The following is a 26533-nucleotide window of genomic DNA, read 5'->3' as shown; positions in this document are numbered from 1 at the left end:
AAAGAACGGAGCTTTTATTGCCAAGTAAGCTTATGGACACAAGGAATGTTCGTGGTTAGACCGCTTCCAGAGCACAAAAACAAACACGATTACACAAAATAAAGATCATGAATAAAAATATATGTAAAAATATACAATCGACAAAATGTCATATGGGGATACTGAAGCAGGAGTGTTTGTATACAGCAAAATCGCCAGTGTTAAAAAGGGTCAAATTAACTCTCACAGTGTTTATATAATCCACATTTTGAGAGTGTGGATTATATATACACCGTGAGTGTTAATTTGACCTTTTTTTAACACTGGCGATTTTACTGTGTATGAATATTGTTTTGTTGTCCATGTTTTAAGGTGTGTATTTTCGTCGTTTTTAAGTAAGGGCCTGTGTTTTGTTTTATGTAAATATTGTTTTGATTATGTGAGCATTATTTTGGTTGTGTGAGTATTGTTTTGCGTGTTTACTCCATCACTCTGACGTAGGCGCCAGTGTGTGTGTGATTCAGACCCAGCTAATGGATGTCAGAGTTGTCAGATGAGTCTATGCTGCTCGTGTTCGCTATGGCGCCGTTGCAGCGCGAATGAGTACGGGAGATCTTCTCTTTTAACCTCTGCCATCAGAAACTCATCTAGCTCCTGTATGCTCCGTGTTTTACTCTCGAACCTAAATCCATTTCGCCTGGATCGGAACCGGCCATGACCGTGGAGCAGAATGTCCTGCAGCAGCACTCTCAAAAGGTACGGGGCTCGCCGTCCGAACACGCAGACCTGGTTCGGCCCAGTTCGGTTCGACTCGGTTCGGTCGGTGTCATAACTAGGTTTGTGGGCGCGTGCAAAGTTTCTGCGGGTCAGTTTGATTGCTGCGGCCTAGCGTTAGCATGACAGTAGCCGCGCCCCACGTTTCTGTGTTTACTTTTATTTAACTTAAATCTACGCGTGTAAGCTTATACATTTCAAAAAATTTAAACGGTTTTACATGTTTGTGATATCAGTGAACTGAAAACAAAAGAGCACACGCACGCAAAACTATAATAAAGGTGCGAAATTGACGGGTGTGTGCGCTAACGGCTACAAATGCTAAACTTCGGCATGACACACTGAAATCTCACTTCCACTCAATTAAATCTCACCTAATCCTCAACATAGTGTCTGTGAGTGTTTAAATTGATTTAATAACTCAATATTGAGTTTTTGTTTGATTTATTTGGTTGTGTTTATGTTCTGTCACTGCATTATTTTGCTAGATACGGTGGAGATATTGCGTCCTTGTGTTTGTAAACACTGGGCTTTTCTTGGTGGTTAGTGGTATATATTTCTGTTATTGTTGATTTAAATGTCGTCTTATTGTAGTTGCTAGTCGATTTCTTTCAAATTATTGTTTTGTAGGTTTATTTGTAAACAACTTTCTTATTACTGTGAGTTTATGTGGGTGTAAATTATTGACGTCTCTAAACACCCGAGCTCTTTACTGGGTGCGTCATAGTGTATTTTGTGGTTGGAATTTATTTGTAAACATTAGGTGTTTATTTCCTGTTAGTTATGTCATATAATATTTTGTGGGTTGAAACTAAATCTGTTTATACGCATGACTCTCTTTTGAACACCCTTAGGAGAAATTAAATAATTGAATTGTGGTAACCTTTTTGGCAGTTTGAATACTATTTGTTATTACCATAATTTTACCACAAACACCGCGGTTAAACTTTGGTTGTTGAGGTGAGACTATAGTAAATTTGTGGTTACTATGGTTTTACTACAAGTGAAACAACTATGGTTGCTATAGTAAAAGCGTTGTTCATTTATATAAGGGCTAGCTGTTTGCTGCAGTGTATTTAACATTTAAAACCGAAGGTTTTGTTCCATATTAAAATCTCTGGTCAGGTATTTCGTTACGTTTATGGATTATGTACCAGATTATTTTGGTCCCTATGCAGTAATTGAATGGGTAAATAAGAAACATTTATTCAAACTTGATTGTTTGCTGTAAGTAACAGCAGGTGTTGGGAAATCAATAATCTATGTATTTCGCAGTAATTGAAAGTGAACAGTTAGGTTTTACTTTCACCCGCCTTAACTTGGCACAGAGCTTGTGCAGCTTTATCATGTTACTCTTGAGAAATGTGTGTTACTCTGGCCAGGTCGTCCATACCAGAGGCAGGCTGGGTGGGGTGTTCACCTTCAACACTGAGTGTTAGGACATGCGCGCTCCACACATTCCACGTTTCATGTCATATCTTGATCAGAAAGTTAATAGGTCAGCGCAGCATCCTTTCACCCCTGGCATTGAGTTTGTTATGTAACCCAGACTTAGGGTTTGGTTCTGGCTACATATGAGAGAAAACACTGGCACAAGAAATGACGAGATGAATCCTCGAAAAAATTGTATTGTGGTAAGACAACTTGATCTCTGGTACAGTTGGAGAATTGTTTGTCCTCTGTATAAGGTCATATTAAATAGTCTGATGAATAGAAAGAATCAGTCACTCCTCATTTCAGTCTTGGGTGGAGTGCTGTTGTTTCCTCCTAAGGCCGACACAGACCGTGCTTGACTCATGCTGGGCCTGATCACAGCCAGCGCTGTGATAAAAGGGACGTGGCCGTACTTGGCGTTTGCTCAAGCAGAGGTGTGCGTCTGTCGTCTGACGCTTCTGAGTTGGATCCTGGTTGTGCAGCGCCAGACTTGACTATTACAATAACATCTCGTCCACTTCACAGCTTGTTCTGACTTGCTAAAAACACCTCTTTAGATTTTCATTTTCTTGCTGTATTATATTAATTTGGGTAATTCCAGCAACTATCAAGTTCTCATCGTGCACCTGAACATGTTGCTTCTCAGCGGAACACTGTGCATCCTGGTCTTGACAACCTTGCTCTTGACGTTTTTGTTTGCAGCATGAGGTATAAAAACACGGTACATGGTTTTGTGCTTGTACCAATTTAGAGGATAAAGCTGACTGAACCGTGATGTTGGCAGACCACACCCATACCAGAACGTCAGTAGTGAGCAATGGAAGAAGTGAGCTCACAATGTGGATATCTATATATGTGTATCTAAATGGATCCCCTTGAGTTAACCCATCTTGCTTTTTGTTTGTTTTACAGCACCAGCAGACATTACTGAACCAGCTGAGGGAAGTTACTGGAACCACAGATGTTCAGCTATTGCAGCAAGCCCTTCAGGTGAACTGTCACATATAATATTAGTTTTGTGCTGTTTTATATTTATGTATGAGGTAGGTTTGGTCAGTGTGTCTGATGTTTAGACATCACTCTGTTCGGGTTTAGGTCAGTAACGGTGACCTAGCCGAGGCGGTTGCCTTCCTCACGGAGAAGAATGCCAAGGTACCGCAGCAAGATGAAGCCACCTACTACCAGACAGCTCAAATTGCCAACGATAGATACATCAGCGTGGGCAGCCAGGCTGACACAAGTACGTATTAAAATCTCAGAACAATGATTGGCTGGTATCCAGGGGAAGGTTACGCTGCTCTGATGCAGTGCCATGAAATGCCAGGATGCAGACGTAGAACCAGCTGCAAATGTTCTGTTCCCGACGGTCGGCCAACTGTTTCCCGTCAAGGGAATTTGATAAGATTAATGCTAAGATTACTTGACAAGCTTATTATTAAGTCTTATATCTAAGAAAGCGGTTACATTTTGTGGTTCAGGGGAATTTCGGATTGATTTTCTAACCAGTAAACACTAAGCACAACTGTGAGTTGTCCAATCACTACAGTGTCAGATCGAAGAACGTACAGTTATGGCACAAGTTGTGCTCAAATTCCTCTTTTGGAAAGAGACACTCATAACTGGAGCATTATGTAACTCGTAACAGTGGGTGTTCTGGCAGCACACTTATAAATACACACATACATGCACACTAACAAACAGCAATCTGAGAGATCCGGAGATTTAAAGTATTTTCCTGTCAGTTCTCCCCGCTTGCTTTAAACAGTGACGAAATATCCCAACCCTAGTGCTTAGGAAATGCTGATGGGGAATTTAAAGAGCAGGTTTCAAGGTTTTTGTAAGTGTCCTAATGTTGTATTAGAGACCCCAACAACATGTTCAAATGCATCAAAGGTAAAAAAAACGGTGCTATTTTCTTAAAATAAGCATTTAGTATCTATCCATTTCTCAAAGATCCCTAAACGATTCCTCCGAAGCTGTTCAAATGTTCCGCTTCTCTAAACTCCTCCCTACCACATGTCCAGTGTGCTCCGATTGGCCAACTGGTCCAATCAGTTGTGATTGGTCTTTCTTCATACACTGCGTGTCAGAAACGAAACGCCCATTACAACAGTTCTTATCTCAGGAAGGTTTTTGTAAACAAAGACGCTGTGTGTAAAAATGGCATCAGTATTACCATATCACAAGTTTTTATCTTCATAAACTTATCTTCATAAACCATTCAGACTATTGTTTTCTGTTGATCTTTTTTCGTCATAGCTGTGGGAGAACAACAACGGCTCTATCCAAAAGTTGATCATTACTTTGATTATACAGAGAGGAGTAACTGAGCAAGTTAGCGAGAGCTTCCAAAGATAATGCACACACCTTTACATAATAAAATGATATAGTGCTGTAGTCCGTTTTTTAAATAATGACAAGCAAACCGTTTTGTTTGAAGGGGATCGTGACCACAGCTAAACTTTGCACACTTGACAAAACCATAATGTGAGACACGTTAGCAAAGTGCTACCGTGACTAAACGATAAAGGGATTCAGTTTGTACAATACTACGACATGTAGAACGACAGCAGTCTACAATAACCGCCACATTATTAGGTAAGAGTTGGATTATTAAAACTGTAACACTGTTAATTTATACGTTGTTTACCTGGAAACCTACAGCTGTACTAAATATACAACACGGATTAGCACATTTACTTTAACGTATATTGTAAGCACTCAATTTAACAGGTACACATAACGTATTTATCATACTTACAGCTTGTGGTTCTGAGACGCTTGTTAGTCCAAATAAAGTTGGTATTGACTTATCTTTAAGGGTCTAGCGGCTGGCAAATCCCGCGTTGAACTCGCCAGAATTTGAAAAGCAGTCGTCGGTAAAATGACGAGCACATTACACAAGGTTGGAATTGTACTGCAGTGGTATCGTGGAAAAAAAAATGTAACCACTGATCCTTCACATCGTCATCCTTTGGCAGCGAAAACAAAGTACATTTGCGTTCACAGCACAAAACACAGCGTCCCCTCGACATGTTGTATACGCAACACTACCTGAAGTGCTAGTGGGCAGGTCAGAGTGTTCCTGTTTGGCGGGAAGGCGGGGATTGTGCTGATGCGTTACACTGTGACGTATCGATGTTACACTCAAAAGATTCTAAAGCCTAACGATTTGTTTGGGCGGTTCGGAGTCGACTCCTTACTTTGGAAGCCAATATCTTAATTTATCATGGACTTTTTGGAATAACAACTTTGCAGATCGTCAAAATTGAAGGAAAGCTACGTTACACACTGAAATGCCGGTAATTTTATGAGATTCATGAAACCTGCTCTTTAAGTTTGGCATCCTTTTGTGTGTTTTATTTGTGCTCTTGGCACGGGCATAACGCCTCGATTTACTCCACCAGTGACTCGCGGCGACAAAGCGACTTAAAGGACTGATAGCCTTATGAAGTGAGTTGGGTTTTGTGTGAAGTTTGAGCACACATGATGCTCAGAAATGCTTTTCAGGCATAGCTATATAGGCTAAAACCTAAACACTATTCAAATCAACATTTAAACATGCAATAAATAGCCTGGTCTTGGTAGATCACTTGGTCTGTTACTGTTCTTTAAAGGGATAGTTCACCCAAAAATGTCATCATTTACTCACCTTCAGGTTGCTTCAAACCTGTATAAATTTCTTTGTTCCACTGTACACAATTGAAGATATTTGGAAGAATGTTTGTAAACTAAGGGTTCTGGTGCAAACTACTATGGTAGTTTAGTGCCCCATAACTGTTTCCCACGTGCTTCAAAATAAATATAAGAAATTAATAAAGATTTAAAACAATTTGAGAGTAAGTAGATGATGACAGAATTTTCATTTTTGGGTGAACTATCCCTTTAAGGGTTCTTATGTGGTTTTTGATGGTTCAATGCCGGTAACATGAGATTAAAAGTGTCTGATCATTTCAGATGTAATCGATCTCACTGGAGACGATAAAGATGACCTTCAGCGAGCCATCGCCCTCAGTTTGGAAGAGTCAAGCAGGGCCTTCAGGGAGACAGGCATCACAGATGAAGAGCAGGCCATCAGCAGGTACGTTCCCACAATTCTCTTTCAGTTTTGTGTTACGCATCTCAAGAGAAGAAATAGTGATTCATTCAGGAATGCAACAATGTGATGTGTTGTTGTGTAACTGAATATTGAGTCAATTACATTTTGGTTCTTGACGGATTTATAAACATTTGGTTTCTCTGTGCTTTAGAGTTCTGGAGGCCAGCATTGCCGAGAACAAGGCTAGCCTGAAACGTACGCACACAGAGGTATGGAGCGATTCGCCCAATCCTCACGACAGGAAGCGACAGGAGAACTGTCCCGTAGGGCTGAAGAACGTGGGAAACACGTGCTGGTTCAGTGCGGTTATACAGGTCAGTGTCAGCTGGCGTATACGCACTGCGTTCAGTTAATCTCTATCAGACACTAGCAAACACATTTGCTTATTTAATAAACCATTTAAACTAATGAAAGCAACAAATGAAAATGTAACTGGTTACAACAGCTCTTAAAGGAACATTTCACCCAAAAATGAAAATTCTGTCATCTGTCACTCACCCTCAAGTTGTTCCAAATCTGTATAAATTCTTTGTGCTGATGAACACAGAGAAAGATATTTGGAAGAATGCTTGTAACCAGACAGTTCTTGGCCACCATTGACTACCATAGTAAGAAAAATGACAATGGCAGTCAAAAGTGCCCCAGAACTGTTTGCTTTTCTACATTCTTCAAAATATCTTCTTCTGTGTTAATCAGAACAAAGAAATTTATAAAGACATTTTTCCTACTATGGTAGTCAACGGTGGCCAAGATCTGTTTGGTTACAAGCATTCTTCCAAATATCTTTCTCTGTGTTCATCAGAACAAAGGAATTTATACAGATTTGGAACAAGTCGAGGGTGAGTTAATGATGACAGAAATTTGTTTTTGTGTGAACTGTCCCTTTAATACACAGCTCATCCGATCAGGTTTTTCTTGTAATGATCATACAGTTGTATTATAGCACATGATCCAGATGGATTGCAGACTGGAATAGTCATTTTGCTAGCGTAATAGAGGAATCGTCTTTACTTTTTGATGACTTCAGGTTTTACTGAGAGCTGATGTTTGTGTCTCTAACATGGTGTCAGAACATGAACCGTGTATAGACACACGATTAAGGACTGCTGAGTGCTGTCACATGCTGTTTACCTCCCGTGTGTAACCTGATTCCTGAAGAAGCCCTTGTCCGTGTGATAACCACAGGCAGCGTGGCGCACAGAGCTCGCTGGATTTATAGATCTGAATGTGTAAATCTATCACCAAAACAAGCTGTCAGTCATTTCCCATGATGACTATAGTGACGCTTTGAGTGAGCACGAAAAAATGTCATTTTTGAGAGTAGCTTGCGACCTGTTTATTTTGTCTGATGAATCATCCAAGGTTGTGTTGACGTTCACATGTGGTATGTGCTTTTCTCAAATAGCCATATTTATCTCTTTACAGTCTCTGTTCAACCTGCTGGAGTTCCAGAGGCTGGTGTTGCATTATTCACCCCCTGCACGGATGCAGGACCTGCCCCGCAATCAGAAGGTAAAATCACATGCGCAGACTCCACTCGACTGCGGTTAAAGGGATAGTTCACCCCAAAAATAAAATTCTTCCATTATTTATCATATACAAAACCTGTTTGTGACTCTTTCTTCGTAGAAAACAAAGGAAGATATTTTGAGAAATGTCTCAGTGGTTTTGTGTTCACACAATGGAAGTCAATGAGGGCCAATGTTGTTCGGTTACCAACGTTCTCCAAAATAGCTTCTTTTGTGTTCTGCAGAAAAAAGTAAAACATACAGGTTTGTAATGACATGAAGGTGAGGAGGTGATGACTTTTTTTTCATTTTTGGGTGAACTATCCCTTTAACGACTGCTCATGTGCCATCATAGCTTTGCTTACTTTGAGACACATTTTTAAATCTGGTGACCTTGTTTGACTCCCCCTTGGGTTTTCACTCATCTGAGAGGCTTGTGTCCAGGGGAGGTGAACCCATGGAAGTGCTTTTAAAGCTTCTTTATGTGTCAGTTGTCACGGGAGTCGTCTCCTGCTGTATTTAAGTGTGAGTGCAGTGGAAAGCGTCCGTCTCGGAAGGCCAGCAGCTATCTTTGTCATTTCTTTCTTTCTGCGGGCCCCGAGCTTGTAAACGGGGTCAGCAAACATGGCCGCTAATCTGGGCTCATCTCGATCTTCCGTTAGGAGACCACAGAGCCCTGGATTAATCTATTTCTCTCTCGATAGTGCCATTTCTCTTCATCTCCCCGGTCAGTAGAGAAGGTCTTACTTTTGCTAGACTTTAATTCAATTTTCAATGAAAGCACAAACCGTACTTTGAGGAAAATCCAGCCGAAATGAGCTCACAAATGTTTCAGACTCGTGTGGCATTGAAGTTTTAAGTTGTCTCATCCAACCATCTTGAAGTTATTACACAGAGAGTTGGTTCTAGCTAGACAGGACACGGTTAAGTGATTAACCGGTTAAGACATTTTATCGGTGGCTTGGTTTCTATTTTTGTTAAACATATAATTCTTTTCAATACATTACTGTTCCAATGTCTAAAAGTTTTGTTCTTTCTGTAGGAGCACAGGAACCTGCCCTTCATGCAGGAGCTCAGATGCCTCTTCTCCTTACTGGTGGGTTCCAAGCGGAAATACGTGGACCCATCTAGAGCCGTAGAGATCCTCAAGGATGCCTTTAAGTCCAGTGAATCTCAGCAGGTAAGCTTTAATGGTTGAAATTTTAAATAGGAGAATTGTTATTAAAACACATCAAAGCTGACCAATGACAGATGACATTAAGAGTAGGGCTGTCACGATTATGAAATTTGGCTGACGATTAATTGTCTATTAAATAATTGCGATTATGGCAATTAATTGTCTGTTCAAAGGCTTTGAGAATTATAATGATTAATTACAATGAATTTATTCAATGAATCAAATATAAATACGTTGAGAAATGTGAAAATTATGTAAATGACTATTAACATTCCCTTTAGAGTGACCTTAACAGAAAAGACTGTTTTAACAGAATGAAATAGGGGATGAGTTTGATGTCGTCTTGCTGTGTAGATGCAGCAAATCTGGAATCGCTTTAATAAACTTATAAACACAAAAAATAAAAATCTGATACAACTCAAATGATGAAGAAACGTCATTCGAACGTAACAGTGAGTGCAGATCAAGGACGGTGGATGTAAAATGCGGCAGGTCACCCTTGTTTTCTAAGGATTTGCAATAATTGCGGTTATCTGAAATAATTGCAATTAAGTCAAATAATTGCGATGAGACGATTATTTAAGAATTAATTAACCTAACCTAATTAGGAGTGCCGAGCCCTTCCCATTTTCATGAAATCTTTCACCGCAGATTGCTGTTCTATACTTATTCTGTTAAAATGGATAAATGTAGCATCAAACCCTGATATTTAATGCTGTTTTTAGGCTTTTTTAATAGGTTTGGCAAACATGTTTTTTAAGACAAAAAAGAAAACATTTGTTGACGTTGTGTTTGTTTGTACAGCAGGACGTTAGCGAGTTCACCCATAAACTCTTGGACTGGCTGGAAGACGCGTTTCAGATAAAGGCAGAGGAGGACAGGTGAGACCCTACACGGCCCACCAGAAGAGCTGATGGTGAACTCACAGCTTCACACTCCTTCCCTCTGTGTCTCTCTGAATGATGTATGATCGCACCAGATATTCGTCTGGAGCGGTTGGACAATAATGATGTTTAGTGCAGTACATTAACCTGCATGACTTCAATTAGCACCGCTAAATACCCACTGTAGACTCTCTGTGTGACTCCAATGCAGAACATTTCCAGCCCATTGTGACTCCATATTTGTTCTTTTTCTACACAGGGATGGAGAGAAGCCAAAGAACCCGATGGTTGAGCTGTTTTACGGGAGGTTTCTGGCCGTGGGCGTTCTGGAAGGTGAGGCGAAGGGTTTTATCCACATATTATATGTCTTGTAGTAGGGAATGAAAAGTGACTTGCGTCGTTTGACGTGGAAATTCATGGTCTTGAATCATATACTGTCCCTTGACGTTTAAGTGACAATTTGCTTTTTAAACATGACAGGATCATAGCTGGTTTGATTTCCTGACTTAATAAAAATATACTGATCAAAAATGGACATCTTGATTCCACTGTAATGCACTAAGGGATGTCACTGTTTTCACAGGAAAGAAGTTCGAGAACACAGAGATGTTTGGCCAGTACCCTCTCCAGGTGAACGGCTTCAAAGACCTGCACGAGTGCTTAGAAGCTGCCATGATCGAGGGCGAGATCGAGTCTTTGCATTCTGCCGAGAACTCCGCCAAATCAGGACAGGAGGTTTGTAATGACAGTGTCTTTATTTTCCACCCTGGTGCTCTGAAAAGAGATCTCTACAGATCTGAAACTCTTTCCTTTCTAAGACCGTCCTCCTTTTCTCATCCAATCATGATCTTTGCTATGGGAAAAACACGTGACCTTTGACCGAGATGTTTATATAATGGCTTTTCAGTCATCAGAGCGGCCCCGGGCAGATCCCTCTGCAGCTGCTTCCTGCTAATTACTTCAGATGAGTGCGAATAAAGGACGAGATTCTCTTGTGTGTGTTATTCTGAGCACCAATAATCCTGCTCAGGCTGGGATTTTAAAAGCCCAGTGCACAGGGCTCAGAGAGCGATGTGCTCGGCAGAGCCAGGTAAACAGCACTCATCCTAGTTGTCGGCACACAGGGTGGTGCTCGGATGGGTCACATGAAGCATGCTTGGAAAGAAAGACTGAAATTTAAGAATTCCTCCAAAATAAAAAATCCTGTCACGATTGATTCACCCTCGTGTTGTTTAAAGTGGTTTTGTGTTCATACAATCGAAGTCAATGGGGTTCAATGTTAGGTTTCCAACGTTCTATCAAAAATATCAACTTTTGTGTTCTGCAGAAGAAAGACATACAGGGGTTGAGAAAATGCTAAAATGATTTTGTTGACAAGAGCCAGCATCAATGTTAAAATCTAGTTGTTAAACTATATTGCATTTAATTCCAGCACTGGTTCACGGAATTCCCACCTGTTTTGACCTTTGAACTGTCAAGATTTGAGTTCAATCAAGCCTTAGGTCGACCTGAGAAGATTCATAACAAGCTTGAGTTTCCCTCCATGCTGTACATGGACAGGTGAGCGTGAGATTTGTTTTTATTTGTTACTGTGACCGGTTGATGCTGTCGGTGCAGTTTTCTGTGAGTGTTGTGTGGTTGATTTCAGGTACATGGACAGGAACAGAGATATCACACGGATAAAACGAGAAGAGATCAGAAGACTAAAGGAGCACCTGACAGTCCTCCAGCAGCGACTGGAGAGGTTTGTTATTTCAGTCCATCCTCGGCTCAGATCAAGAGCTAAACCTGCTGTTAACTAACATTCTCTCTCTCTTTGTGTTCTCAAATGTTCTCTGTTGTCGTGTAGGTATCTGAGCTACGGCTCAGGGCCCAAGCGGTTTCCTCTAGCCGATGTTCTTCAGTACGCCATGGAGTTTGCATCCAGCAAGCCTGTGTGCACGTCGCCTGTAGAAGACATCGATACAACAGCCCCACCTGGTGGCACAACTGCACAGGTGCCACCTGCAGCAAGGCAAGAACCAGATGTTCTTAATATTTTGTTCTGGAAAGATGTCAGACACTTGTATACTTCCTTTTTTTGTATTGATCAAATGGCTGGATTTATTAATGTTTTTTGGGTGTTTATTGGAGATGTTGTTTTATTCTGCAGTGTAGGGGAGCAGCCCGATGCCTCTCTCTCTGCGGAAGGTTCGGGCACAGGTCCACAAGCCCAGCAGCAACAGCAGCGGGTTCCGATCCATAAACCTTTCACTCAGTCTCGTGTCCCGCCGGACATGCCCATGCACCCCGCCCCCCGACACGTCACAGAGGAGGAGCTGAGGGTGCTGGAGGGCTGCCTGCACCGCTGGAGGAGCGAGGTGGAGAACGACACCAGGGGTACACACACAAGCATATAAACATTTTTACACACATTTATGCTGCCATTACATTATCAGACATGATCAAACCAGATGTACACACATTTAGACAATTACTATTGTTATGTATATCCTGATCGGTTTGGGCCTTCCTTCAGATCTGCAGGCTAGTATATCCAGGATCCACAGGACTATTGAGCTCATGTATTCTGACAAGTCCATGATGCAGGTGAGAAATTCAATTTATGCACTAGGCAGATGCTTTTGTCCAAATAAACAAAATTAAGCTACAGCAAAAATTAGCATTAGCAAATCAATAGCATCAATATAGTTTTCTGACCTTATTGGAAAGAACGACAGAAAAAAGTCATTCTCTGGGTTGTGCATTTATCCCGCATGGTTCCATGTTGCAGGTTCCGTACCGGTTGCATGCTGTTCTGGTCCACGAGGGTCAGGCTAACGCAGGTCACTACTGGGCGTATATCTACGACCCACATCACCGGCGATGGATGAAATACAATGACATCTCTGTGACGAAATCGTCCTGGGAAGAGCTGGTCCGAGACTCCTTTGGTGGATATCGCAACGCCAGCGCTTACTGCCTCATGTACATTGATGATAAAAAACCCTTCCTTATTGAAGGTAACACCATTTGCATATGCTAGTTTACTATCTGCTAACAGTACAGTTAATAAGCTGAGCAGTTAAATATAGAAGATATTCATTTAATTTTCATATTGACAAAAAACTTGAAATGGGAATTGCCGTCTCTGTGTTTACTTCAGAAGAGTTCGATAAAGAGACTGGGCAGATGTTGAGCGGTTTGGACAAGCTCCCTTCAGATCTGAAGGAGTACGTGGAGGCGGATAATAAGCTCTTTGAGAGAGAGATGGAGGAGTGGGACGCTCTTCAGGCCCGCAAACTCCAGCAGGAGAAACTGGCTCTGGCTGCAGCGTCCAGTGTGGCCGCCCAGCCCATGAGCACAGAACCATGTCCTCAAGACAACACAGGTGAGTCTTCAGATCTCAGTGCGTGCTCTTGTGGTGTGTATTGAGATCCAAAGTATACTTTGAGTTTAATATTTAAAATGACTACCTGAAACGGATTCTCTGGCGCTCTAGCAGCCCCCCAGCAGGAACCAGAATATATGGAGCAGCAGTCACCCACCGGAGACGCCAAACACCTGCAGGAGGACACAGAGAGAGCCATAAGCAAAGCTGCGGCTGAACACGACGAGAAGAGCCCGGAGGCTCTCCTTAACACAGTAAGAAACGCCCACATACATGTGTGTATGATGAAACGGATGTGGGTCTAAACACTGGATGGATTTTGTGTGTGCCATTGATTTTCATGACATTGACGAAAATCACGAAATACGCATTCGTTTTCCACATCATGCTGTTCATGCTTTCTCATTAGTCTCTATATCCAAAGAAGCTCTCAATCCATCCGGTTCGTTTTTTATGCGCAAACAATGTTTGTTTTGCTTCCTCCATTAGACCTTAACATCTTTGAATCATAGAGTCACATTCGGGTTTAATTTAGATTCAACAAAACAGTTTGTATCCATCATGTTGTCACTGAAATAATAATAAAACTCGAAGATGAATCGGATTCGTTTCATCATGAGGACACAAACTCATCCTCTTGGTTCTTTCTCTTGCGGCGAGCTTCTCTCTTTTTCTCTTTCTGTCTCTCTCAGTCTCAGTCATATCATCCTGACCACCAGGTGACCTCTGACCCCTGCCCTCCCTCTGACCCTGAGCAGGACGACTCCGCCTCCTCTCCGCCCGAACCTCAGCGGGTGGTGGAGGTGGCCATTCCTCATGTAGGAACCTTCGTTATTCAGTCGAAGGAGGGAGGTTATGATGATGAGGTAGAGTTCCTGGATGCCCAAACCACCGGGGTGTTTGGGCATGAGTTTATGTGCAGCCCTGAAACTCCCAGCATCCCCCTCACAACCTGCTCGGACATGCCAAACCCATTTCAGAATAACATCATTTGCAAGTTACTCCCGAAGGCTCCCACTTTACTAACTGTACTTTGTTTTTTTCCCACAGTCGTGCCATGTCATGACTTTGAGATGATAATAATAGTCTCCTTTAAAATGTCATATGATAAGAAACATTTTTTGTTCTTGCCTGAGTGTTTTTCCTTTATGACGATTTAGCATGTAGCATGGGCTTGAGATCATGTGACTGTTTATTTTTGAATTCACGTTGCAGACCGCGCCGCTAACTATGGCATTGAAAACTAATCGGAAGATATAATAACAGCATGATTTTATTTGGTTTATTGTAAATGCTGTGGGCATGACTTTGAATTGGCGTTTATATACAGTAAATAATTAGTTAATCTCAGTGGGTTGGCCTCTGTGAGTAAGTGACGCATTCATTGGCTGTTGGCTGAGCTGTGGTATGGTTGGCATGCGGACTGCCCAATGAGAGTTTTGGAGGCGTGTAGTAATATCCTTCCCTCCTTGGGCAGGCGATGATGACCCCAAACATGCAGGGTGTCATAATGGCCATTGGCAAATCCAGGAGTGTTTATGACAAGTGTGGGCCTGAAGCAGCGTTCTTCAAGGTACATGACCTGCTGCATGCCACGCCCTCATGCATCTTATTAGCTCTTTGACCACACCCCCTTCCCCTGAGCTTCTCATCACTGTGAGCTCACTTTGACTTATTCTTCAGATTAAAGAGGCACACGTATGATTTTATGGATTGTTGTCAGTTTTTTTTTTTTTAAACACCAGAGATGGAATTTGGAGATCAGTCTTGTTTTATGGTTTACTTGGACAACTTGGCAAGTTTTTCAGTGCTCTGAAACAGTTGGAGTCGGCTATAATGAAGGGAAAGTTGACCAAAAAATGAATTCATCATTTACTCTCCCTCATGTCATTCCAAGCCTGCATGACTTACTTTCTTCTGCAGAACACAAAAGAAGATATTTTGAAGAATGTTGGTAACCAAACAACATTGCCCCTCATTGAGTTCCATTGTATGGCCACAAAACCACCAAGACATTTCTCAGAATATCTGCTTTTGTGTTCCACCGAAAAAAGAGTCAAAAGTTAACAAGTTTAACAACCCTAAGGGGATAAATAAAAGACGTTTTTAATCGAACTGTTCATTGAGCAGGGCAACACTTGTTTGCCACATTAGTTAAAGGTGTTTAGGTTTGTGTTTGTATTATAATTTGTAAGGTTTTAATAACAAACACTGGTGTGTCATGTCGTGGGGGATATTGTCGGCATCTCTTTGCAGCTAAATGTAACTGTTTCTGAGTATAAAGAGTATTTTTAATTATAAACCAACATTGCATTGCATTGTTAGTCTGGCCTAAGGAATATGTACTTTACATTTAAACAAACAAATAAGACCAATATTCAGTTAGTTGTCCAGTTAAAGTACATTTCTTGCTTTATAAATTGGTTTCCGCTTTTCTCTAAGTTTCCCTCTTCCTTTATGTCTTTAACAGGCAATGAAAGTAGAGTACACACGGTTACTGAGGTTTGCCCAGGAGGACACGCCTCCCGAGAGGGACTATAGGCTACAGCACGTCATCGTTTACTTCATACAGAACCAGGCGCCCAAGAAGATCCTGGAGAGAACTTTGCTCATGCAATTTGCAGACAGAAACCTTGGCTTTGATGAGAGGTACAAATGATACGATTCATCTCTCTACACACTAAGCTAAATACAATAGTTGCATTTGAGGCTAGTTTCACACTTAGTTCCATTGCTTTGTTATTGTAATTGATTATTGATTGTTGTCTAATGCAATAACATTCAAAGATTTCAAAGTTAAACTTTTTCGACACCCCAACAAATTACACCATCAGTAATGTTTTCTGTAAATTGCTTTCATACCAATTACAATACCTTATTTTTTTTTTTAGATTTAGATTTAAAAAAAAAAAAAATAAAAAAAAAATAAGGTATTGTAATTGGTATGAAAGCAATTTACAGAAAACATTATAACGCCCGAAAGGCGAATATCCAATTACAATACCTTATGGAGTCTGCATTTACCATCACTGTTATAGAAACAAACCAACTAAACATCATGTACCAAAAACTCTAGCGTAAAAGCGCTTTGAAATTAAACCTTTGACGGAGTTCGTACCACACACTCATTCACATCGCTTAATTTCACATTGACAAATATGAAAGACAATCATTAGCCACACAAAAAAAATCTAGACGGCTTACTGATAACTGATTTTTGCAAGAGGGAACCCAGAGCTTTCCAGACTGACACATTGACACAGATTATCAGTTCGTCACAGCACTCGCCACCATTTCACATCATTGTGTTACCCAACAAGTTCCTGTCTGCACGCCCGAAAGGCTTTTGTCTCACTACACAACCTTACACGTCTCCAGAGCAGACCGCACGCTTCAGTGAGAGACGTTATCCATATTCATAAGCAAATTGATTTCTTTCTCTATTTTGAGCAGTGTAATTAGATTGATGCAGGAGCCGCCTCAGATGCGACGCTCCAGAGAGCGTTTTCCGTTTTGTTTTGGGAAATAAAGTATGATTTATGGCCACAGCTTCCTGCCTCGCCTCGTTTCTGTAAAGCACCTCGCCCGAGCTAATGTGGTGCCTGTGTTGTTTCCCTGCAGGTGTAAAAACATCATGAAGGTAGCACGCGCTAAACTGGAACTCATTAAACCTGACGAGGTTAACATGGAGGAATACGTGGTGAGCCTGGGTTGTGCATTGTTTAGAATTGAAACGGAAATGCTAATTCAATTTCAAATTTTGAATCGAGGTAGCAAACAGGATGCAGAATTTTAGTTTGTTTATTATAGTTTGGCTTCCTTATTGGGACCGTTCACCCAAAAAAAGAAATTCTGTCATTTTCTCGCCCTCAATTTCTTCCAAATCTGCATAAATTTCTTTGTTCTGATGAACACGGAGAAAGATATTTGGAAGAATGCTTGTAACCAAACAGTTCTCGGCCACCATTGACTACCATAGTAGGAATAATTACAATGGTAATCAAAAGTGCCCCAGAACTGTTCTTCTTATATTCTTCAAAATATCTTATTTTGTGTTCAACAGAACAAAGAAATTTATAAAGCGATTTTTCCTACTATGGTTGTCAATGGTGGCCAAGAACTGTTTGGTTACAAGCATTCTTCCAAATATGTTTCTCTGTGTTCATCAGAACAAAGACATTAGTAGATATTTGGAACAACTTCAGGGTGAATAGTTTGGGTGAACTCAATCATTGACAAATTATATAATTGCTAGTTATATAGTTTACAGTATGCCATTTTTCCAGTACAAATTACCCATTGAAAGATTACATTGTACGATTAATGAATTCTTGAAATGGCACCTATAGAAATGTATATATTATTTTATATTATAACATTTTTCATAGTAGAAAACACTTTTTTTTACAGAATACTTAATTTCCACGGCATATTATATAGTCAATAGCTGTACATTTTGCTGTTAAATGTTCATTTTGGTAAAGGTTTATGATTAAGATCATGGCAAAATTGTTTGGATCTTGAACTTGAATGACTGACTTATTCCTGCGGTGACAGGTGTGGCATCAGGACTACAGGAATTTCCGCGATACAACAGTGTTCGTGTTATTTGGACTGGAATTGTTCCTGAAGAAAAGGTGAAGCTCTCTTAGAGACATTTACAGAAGTAATAGCAAACACAAAGTGAGCAAAACAAAAAACCGAGCACTGTACACGATGTTACCACTAGATGGCAGCATATTCGCTTTTATCAAATGTAGCTTGCCAAACGTATGTATGTACATTTCATTGGGATATGAAAGAACAAATGGTCTCGTGTTTGTTTGCATTGTGTTCATTTCAGATACAAATCATTATTATGTTGTATTAAATTGCTCTTTCTCCTGCAGTTATGTGGAAGGATTGATGTACCTGATTTACGCCCATCAGTACAATAAAGAGCTCCTGGTGAAAGGGCCGTACAGAGGCCATGATGAGGAGCTGATCGCCCATTACCGTAGAGAGTGCCTGCTGGTGAGTCAATGAACCAATTCCCTTCAGCCGGAACCTAACTGTCCTAAAGCTGATCACTGATCTCAGATCAGTGCTAAAGCACAACAATCCCTGAAATCCTCGCAAGCACACTTTCCTGTAAACATTAGTGACTGCAATAAGCTTTGAGTTCTAAGTGCATTAAAATGAATCAGTTTGTGTGTGGTTGGATAGATGCAATTATTAACCAACGTCTTTTTTAAAACAAGAAATGTTTGAAAGCACTTTGAATTAAGTTTTAAAGGTCCGTCATGAATCAGCTTTAGCGAACATTTGAACGTTATTTTCTGTACGAGTATCTAGTTCTAGTACCGCTTCTGCACCCGATGACCCCCGTGCGGCCATTGTGCTCGTAATGTAATCATCGGTACAGAAATAGGAAGCATACGGTGCATGGAGTGTAAACACATTAGCGGGAAGCTCGTCGCTGTCCTTGATTCACCCTTTCCGAATGCTGCGAAAGGCCTTGGCTCCATCTCAAAGCGTGCTGTTTACCCTCTGCTCGCTTTAATTGAAAATACTGCTAACATTGACATAGCTAATGCACTGCAGTGTTTTTGCGCGTCCCAGCTAGTTGCTAATTCCGGCGAAAGGGGTCGTTGAGTTTACTGCCGTTTCCGAAGTTCTTTTAAGTGCCCCGGTGAGAACGACGGATCTAACGTCAATAAAAAGAGCTCTGGAACACTCTCGGACGAGGAGGACGCTTTGTCGAACAGACAAGGGCTTGCGGGCGTTTGTTTATTGATTTTTGTTTATACAGAGTTCCTGCACCCACGATCTTGAGTGAACGCAATGTGAATGTTTGTTTGCAGAAACTGAACGAGCATGCGGCCGCACTGTTTGAGACGGGCGAGGAGAACGAGGTGAACGCCGGTCTGAGCATCATGAACGAGCTGGTGGTGACCTGTATTCCGCTGCTGCTGGTGGATGAGATGGAGGAGAAAGACATGGTGGCCGTGGAGGACATGAGGAACCGCTGGTGCTCATATCTGGGACAGGAAATGGAACGTAAGTTCAATTTACGCTTGTCAGATGTCAGAAGGAAAGTCTTACAGAAGCAGAGAAGGTTTAAAATCTCTTTCTTTCTCCTTATCTTCTCCAGCTAATCTCCAGGAGAAACTCACAGACTTTCTGCCCAAGCTGCTCGACTGCTCAACCGAGATCAAAAGCTTTCACGACCCACCCAAACTCCCCTCCTACTCTACACTAGAGCTCTGCGAGCGCTTCAGCCGGGTCATGACATCACTCACCCAGAGTCGAACCCCCGCAGACGGCAGATGAGCTGACGTCATTTCCCTCCACTAACACGCAAAGCAGGCCTTTCCCTAACCTACCGAACCTTACTTTTCTCTTTTGCTGCTAGAGATTTTATCTTCATTGGTATTATTATTATTATTTTGAGAATTCTGTTATTTTAAAGCTAATGCAACAGTGGGAAAGGTATGAAAAGAGCACAGAAAAAGAAAGCATTAAAACTGAGAACGCCACGGCTGTGCTTTAGACATTAGCGCATGCAGCTTTAGCTTTGTGAAACGAGGTTGAGGATTTATTTCAATATTTTTTGTTTTTATTTGTTCTCAGTCGACCCTTTTCACATCAGAAGCGGAACATTCTGCTCATGTGATCCCAGTTTGTAACCGTGTTATCACATTAGGTTTTTTGTGTTTTCTAAAGGATGGTGTACTGAAAAGCTTGAGGTTCTCAGACGCGTCTGCAGACCGGACGAATGGGTCTTTAAAACAAGTTTTAAGTGCTGTGGTTGGCAGACATGGGGCACCCTGTGGCTTGTTAATACATTGAGAGAATAAAATTTTATTTATGGCTCTTTTAAGCCAGATACATATTTTTTTAAACGTTCCTAATCTTTATTGAACTTGGCATTGAGTGAATCTGTGCTATGCTACTTTGGGTATCTCAAAGAGAACAGAGTATGTTTTCCCTAGGGACTTGGATAGGTTTGACTCCTTTTTAGACTCGTCCTGAGTTTGGTTTACCATACAAAGTTTTACAGATACAGGAACAGCCAAGTATTGAACGAAAAGGCACAAACAAAAGAAAATTGATCCCAAAGAAAATTGATTCGAATACATTACTATGTATGCCAATTCTGTCTTTAACAGTCCATCGCTGTGCCGTCATATTAAAATGTCCAGAGGTGAAATGCTTTGATGCATTGTTTCAAAGTTGTGCACACAGGTCTATTGGAAAAATGGGGATTTGATGCCAAGCATCAACTAGGACTGGAATTTTAGCATTCACACTGGTGGAAATTTCCTGGATGGATGCACTCGTAAAGAAGTCTACTCTGACTATCATTGTATATATTTTTACACCCTTATGTTTGTCAAGAGTGTGATTATTTTTTTCTTTTTTTCATCAGAGCAGCCTGTTCTGTGCTTATGATTTTAAAAAGCTATTAAACAAAGCTGACACAAATAAACAAACCAAAACCTACTGTAAATGCATGATTTTCTTGGATTTTACAAAGGCATACTCATTAAGAGGCGGAACACACGTGAGACCACTCCCACTTGTTATTGCTTCCTTTTTAAAAACGACACAATCCTTTGAAGTAAATAGTAATTATAAGTGTAACAAGTAATTCCAAGAAGCAAACATTTAAACCTCTTTACATAAGGGTTGAACACAAGCAAGAATAAACTTTCTAGGAAGTCTTTTGTTGTATTTGATTTCTGCCAGAGCCGTGCACTGAATGACCCACTTCACAGTAAAATAAGGTTAGTGATGGACAGATGCAGAGCAGTCGCTTATCACCAGAATAACTAGACGTGTCTGTTAAACAGAAAGGAACGAATGAAATGATCGAAGGCACCAAACAAGATTTCTAAAGTCTTAACTACGTACTAAAATATGTGAGGCATGCCTAGCAAAAATAGATTGTTGACGTTTTTCCTGTCTTTTTTGTGATCCACCCATTCGACCTCTCTGACCATGTGCAAGTTTAGATTTTCAGGTTGAAGTGTTATTTTGTCAAAATAAAAAACTTGTTTATTTCATCTTGAATGATCCTGCACCTCCTCGCAGTAGATGGTTAGTAGAGAGACAGTGACATATTTAAAATGTGATGATCTGATAACAATTCTGCATATTAAGTATTATAATGTGATAGATAATATCATTAATAAAAGTGGTTAACCTTTTTAGACAATGGGCACACAATGAGTCTTTGGTTCACTCTTCAATTATAATGTTCCCCTCTCCCCAAATATATTTTTCAAAGGTTTGAGCCTTTGATTAGTCCAACATATAAATTTCCTGCAGAGGAGCTTTACTGTGACCACCTTAATCTGTGAATGGATTTATCTGCTTACATCTGATCATCCAACCAGGTCCAGACGACCGGAACTGTTACTTACCTCATAATTGAGTTTTTGGCCCCCTTGCCTTTCTTCTTCAGTTCAATGAATCATTGCTTTCTGATTCCTTTTGGGGCTTTTTTATTAGTTTGTCTTCAAAAGGTCAGACAAAGTATCTGTTTAAACATGACTGGTCCTAACTGTTGACTGTCACACTCCACTGATAACAGCCTGCCTGTTTCCATGGTGATATTTCATTGTCTGTCTGTCTAGACACCCAGTGACACCTGACACGACAGGCCCGGGGGTCGCAGTTGGCCGGGCGAGTCAAAAATCGAAGGCTCAGCTGCCCTCTGCGTCTGGTCTCCTGATTGCTGTTTAGGTCCACAGAGACGTCCCCAAATACAGAGCAAATGCAGGAGTCTTTAAATCACTGCTGCCTCTAATAATGTCGGGCTATTTATCACAACATAATTTTGTTTGCTTTTATCGCAATGGACATAACCATACATTCAATATATTTGTTATTTACCGTAAAAAAAGTGTAACATAACTTAGATTTTAAAAGGAAAGCAATAATTATTTAAAATAATTTTTATTTGCCTAAATTTGATCATGGTGTTTATCCACATGTCCTCCTTCTTACCCCCAAAATCTTATATTTTGATCTGTTGCTGTAAATCTGTTTTGTTCTTGAAATTCTTTTAAGTGAAATTGTCTTTTGATGTAGATTTTTGGTTCTGAATAAGCAGTATACTGTAATTATTGCTGCACGAAGCTCTGATTTGTGGTTACAAGTTCTGAGGTGTTTTTGTGCTTTATCGTAAACATATTTTCACTCAAATCTGTGTATTTTGTGCCACACAGTTCCACAGTATTCATTTTATTTAGACTTTAGGAAACTATCCAAAATGATCTTGTCTGAAAAATGCAAGACCAGCCATGGATAGAGAACGTTAATGGCTTTTAAAATATCCAGGGCCCTTTGAGGAAGCCAGAGGCTGTTTGCTGAGAACCCAGCGACTGCGGCTTCAGAGGACGTTCTGTTCAAAGCCATTCAACTGAGATTTTTTGTTCTGGAGAGGGTTTTTTTTTTGTCTTCCTGAACTGAATATCAATCAACGGTCGCCTCGTTGGTGTGCGAAAGCTTGCGAAAAGAACGACGCCACCTTCAGACTAAAATGATAAAAGAGCGGACGAGAAAAGTAAGCAGAAATTGCCCACCATCCATTTCCTTCCAGTTTAATGATGCTTTGTCGGAGTTGTTGGCGTCTGGGTGTCAGAGACCGTGATTTTCCCCCAGACACTGCAGCCCAGCGGGGTGCACGGTTATATCGAGACTGGTCGGGGGCAGTCAGGTTGAGAGAGCTGGGGGGGCTTGGGGTGGTTTCGAGACCCTTTCAAGGTGCCTCTTCCATGGAAACGCAGCTGTCTGAACAAAATTCCCATCAGTCGACAAATAAGAGACAGGCTGGGCTCTGTCTCCCTTGACGCACAGGCCGTGTTGTTACCAGGAGCCCACAGCCAATCCCATCGACTCAACGGCCTGTTTCAGCAAACAGCTCTGTTCTTGAACCAATCACAGGCCTCAGTGGTGAGGAGCACTATGACATCACACGATAATGAATCATAAAGCTTTTCAGAAGCCGATTGGCTCTCCTAATGACTGATACTGCACCGGGAGTCAGGGTAGGGTCTCTGATGGAGGGCCATCCTTCTTCACTACCCACGTCTGGGTTTGGGACTGCACAGTTGGGTCCTTGTGATCGGCCCCGTTGTTCACCAGCTCTGCGTTTGCTTTTATTGTGCATTAGTGCTGACCCTGACCAATCACTTTCAATCACCATAATTCTCTGATTACATGAAATATGGCATGAGACGGATGAATAGCTCTTAGGTCATTTCAACCCTGGACGGGTTCCAGTGTTTCACTTACCTCTGACATCCCGTCAGTCTCTCGCTCTTCTCTTATCTCGCTCTCTTTCTCTCCCTTTCACATGCATAGCTGGCAATTGATTCTGCCAAATGACACGATAGAATGTAGAGACACCATTTTATTACAAACATTAGTGATAGACGACGTACTGTATATGCCAGGCAGATTAACTGGCTAATTGATAAAACTGCATGTTTCCCCTTGTGTCCGTTTTAAAATCTACTGAATGTGTTGTATATGTATATTTTTAATGATAAAAACACAGCAAACCTGTAAAAATGTATCTTTAAAACATCTGGTTGGTCTAAGTAAATTAGGCCTAAAACTGTTTAGCATAGTATAGTTGGTATAAAACGTTTGACAAATGGGTTTTTTGACATACTGTTCAGTTTTACAACATAAAATAATCGTGAAGATAATGTTTAAGAGTAGCCTATCAGATTCCCTCAGAGTTAAGACCTTGTAGGAGCACAACATCCAACCTGTTTGAATAAACTGAACGAACGTAGCCAGCAATAAATTACTAACCTTGGCTTAATCCCCGTAAATTTTCAATAAGACTTCAGCAAAAAAAATTATATTTTATATTATACGTTCACTTAAAAAAAACGCCCACTAAAAAGAGAAGTATTGATCGACATGTAAACTAACCAATTGTCGATAAGAAGTTACATACGGACTAGCCAATGAGATTACAACTTTGTCTTTTTGATTCGATCGCTGACATGACGGGTCTTTACTTGTAAAGCGATCTAGCTGACTATCAAAATTTATTGAACATTTCTTAATTCTTTAAGAAAAAAGTAAAGCAGCATGGTGAAACAGCTTAAGGTAAATGTAATGTACTTCATCACTTTGCGTTGTAACAAAGGACTGTGGTTTTAATCAGATACAGTCGCGCGAGGGAAAGCTTTCATATGTCTGACTAACCATCGCGCAGGCGCACTACCACGACAGTGCACACTTGATATCTGCGTGATGTTCACAGGTTTCTATATTCTGTGTATCTTGTCCGCTTTCCTTCACTTTACACTGTTTTTCTGCCAGTATAGATTGCGCACTCGATCTGGTCTGGAAGTTTAATGTTTGCGCGAGACTTTTCTCCATGTATAATACTTCAACAAGACTGGTTCACCTTATGCATTTACAGAACATAAGATGATCATTATATATATATATATATATATATATATATATATGCCTGGCATATTCATAATTAGAAAACAAAACAGCTGGCTGTCATGGATCTTTAGAATTAACCTGTGTTCAGGTTTGATGTCCAATGACACAGAGCTACCCTATAACTTAGACAGACATATGCAGCTGTCATGATTTAACTTTCTGCTTCTTAGTAGATCAACACCATTGTTAACTATGGGAGTCACATGCTTGTCATTTAAAGTTTATTGTAAAGCTTTTGGAAAATGTGAAAAGCTTTTAAATGTTTATTGTGGCAGCCTGATTTATAACTCTTCCTTTCAATCTGTATGCATGTTGGTGTCTGACTCGTTGCGTCTTGAAAATAAATGAATAATGTTGGTTGTTTTGTAGTTACAGGTGTTTTAAAAAAATACCGTTGTCTTTAAAATAGTTTTAGATAAGTTTACTGTCTTTTTTAGCTTCCATGTGTTGTTGTTTTCTGGCAGAATATTCACCTCCCTGTAATATTTCACATTTTATATTTTAGGAGCATTGTGAGAATGTTTGGAACAAGATGTGTGCAACTGTCAAATATTGAAATGGTTTCATAGAAATGTTTTAAAATTGTGTGTTTTAAACATTTTCAAACTTTTTCCACTGAAAGAAAGTGGATTGTTTGCTATGCTGACCGTATGTTTTATAAAACTCATAATCAAAACTCATGTAAAAGTTATTTACAACCATTTGAATGGCACATGTTTAAAATTATGTTTTTCCTTGGTATTTGTTCAGACAGTTACCATCTTTTTTCTTCACTGCAGAAACTTTAAACGGTCACGTGTGTGAAAAGAACCACAGCCTCATTAAACATGATTTGAATTCTCCAAATTCTCTACTTGACTCTCCTCAAGTGACCCGACTGCCGCAGGAACTGATATCTGGAGTTTAAGAGCTTCTGCTGAAGGTGACAGAAACACCGAACACATTCCCTCTATTGTTTTATTTTAATAGTTCTATTAGTTACATACTTAGCCAACATGAAACAGCATTTGCAGCACGTTTTAGTTCCTTAATGCAATATATTTCCAAGTAAAACCGCATGTTCAGGATAATAAAATGTTGGGCAGAATGTTTAATACATTGGGATTGGAACGTGATAATTGGTCTCTGTGGCTGTGTCTAGAATGGTATACGGTTAACTAGGGATGCACCGCTAGGATTTTTTTTGACGTTACCGAGATTAACAAAAAACTATCGTCCGATACTGGTCGATATTATTACTGGTATTATTATTATTGGTAGATATTTTACAATACTACCTAGTTTTTTCTGCATTAAATTAATCCAATTAACATTTAAGAGAGGCACAAGTTAAGATAAAATACAATAAGACAACATGACAGTCTTCAAAGGTGATTTTTGCTATCCAATATTTCTTTTATTCACAGCATTAACTCATATTTGACATGTACATTTCTTTAATAAACTAAAGTCTGTGCTGTTGCTATTTAATTATTTTGCACAGAGAAAAAAATTTGATTATTCAAAAAACATGAAACTCATTGCCTCCATGCAGTTAATTAATAAACCATCGGTATCGACCTTTTTCATGCATTTGCTGATATGCCAATGGTGTTAAATTAATCCAATATCGGCCGATTAATATCGGTGGCCGATACATCGGTGCATCCCTACTGTTAACTGAATAAAGCTCAGCATAGTGGATACTGCATACTATTTTTTTAAGTGATTATAGGTATTATTTTATGATGAGTTTGAAACAGTAGTATGATACATTGTTAGCAAGTCTAGTTAATGTATTTGAAATAAACATATCTAATTTGCATGTTTAATCCAACAAGTGTGAAGTATAGAAATAGATTT

At 40.2% G+C, this 26533-nt stretch overlaps 1 protein-coding gene across 7 annotated transcripts; it reads left to right on the top strand.

Annotated features, from left to right (window-relative positions):
- Positions 1–489: 489 nt before the first annotated feature.
- usp25 (ubiquitin specific peptidase 25) lies at positions 490–20717 on the top strand. 7 transcript variants are annotated; one of them, XM_057322009.1, is made up of 27 exons: positions 865–1148; positions 2890–3013; positions 3100–3177; positions 3283–3427; positions 6145–6268; positions 6438–6600; positions 7712–7798; positions 8837–8974; positions 9776–9852; positions 10115–10188; positions 10439–10590; positions 11288–11415; positions 11504–11599; positions 11705–11869; positions 12008–12234; positions 12374–12444; positions 12629–12857; positions 13001–13225; positions 13337–13479; positions 13918–14091; positions 14703–14798; positions 15696–15874; positions 16847–16925; positions 17783–17862; positions 18115–18238; positions 19069–19264; positions 19359–20717. In XM_057322009.1, the coding sequence occupies exons 2-27, from the start codon at positions 3005–3007 to the stop codon at positions 19535–19537; spliced, it is 3438 nt and encodes a 1145-aa protein (XP_057177992.1). In that variant the 5' UTR covers positions 865–1148; positions 2890–3004; the 3' UTR covers positions 19538–20717. The 7 variants fall into 7 exon arrangements, with proteins under 7 accessions (XP_057177991.1, XP_057177990.1, XP_057177989.1 ...); XM_057322008.1 differs by lacking the exons at positions 865–1148; positions 2890–3013 and adding an exon at positions 490–735 and having other exon boundaries at positions 9779–9852; XM_057322007.1 differs by lacking the exons at positions 865–1148; positions 2890–3013 and adding an exon at positions 490–735 and having other exon boundaries at positions 13340–13479.
- Positions 20718–26533: the final 5816 nt, after the last annotated feature.

The sequence above is a fragment of the Triplophysa rosa genome, linkage group LG22 (genome assembly GCF_024868665.1).
Source record: "Triplophysa rosa linkage group LG22, Trosa_1v2, whole genome shotgun sequence".
NCBI classification, from domain to species: Eukaryota; Metazoa; Chordata; class Actinopteri; order Cypriniformes; family Nemacheilidae; genus Triplophysa; species Triplophysa rosa.
This window is presented reverse-complemented; position numbering and strand designations above follow the sequence as displayed.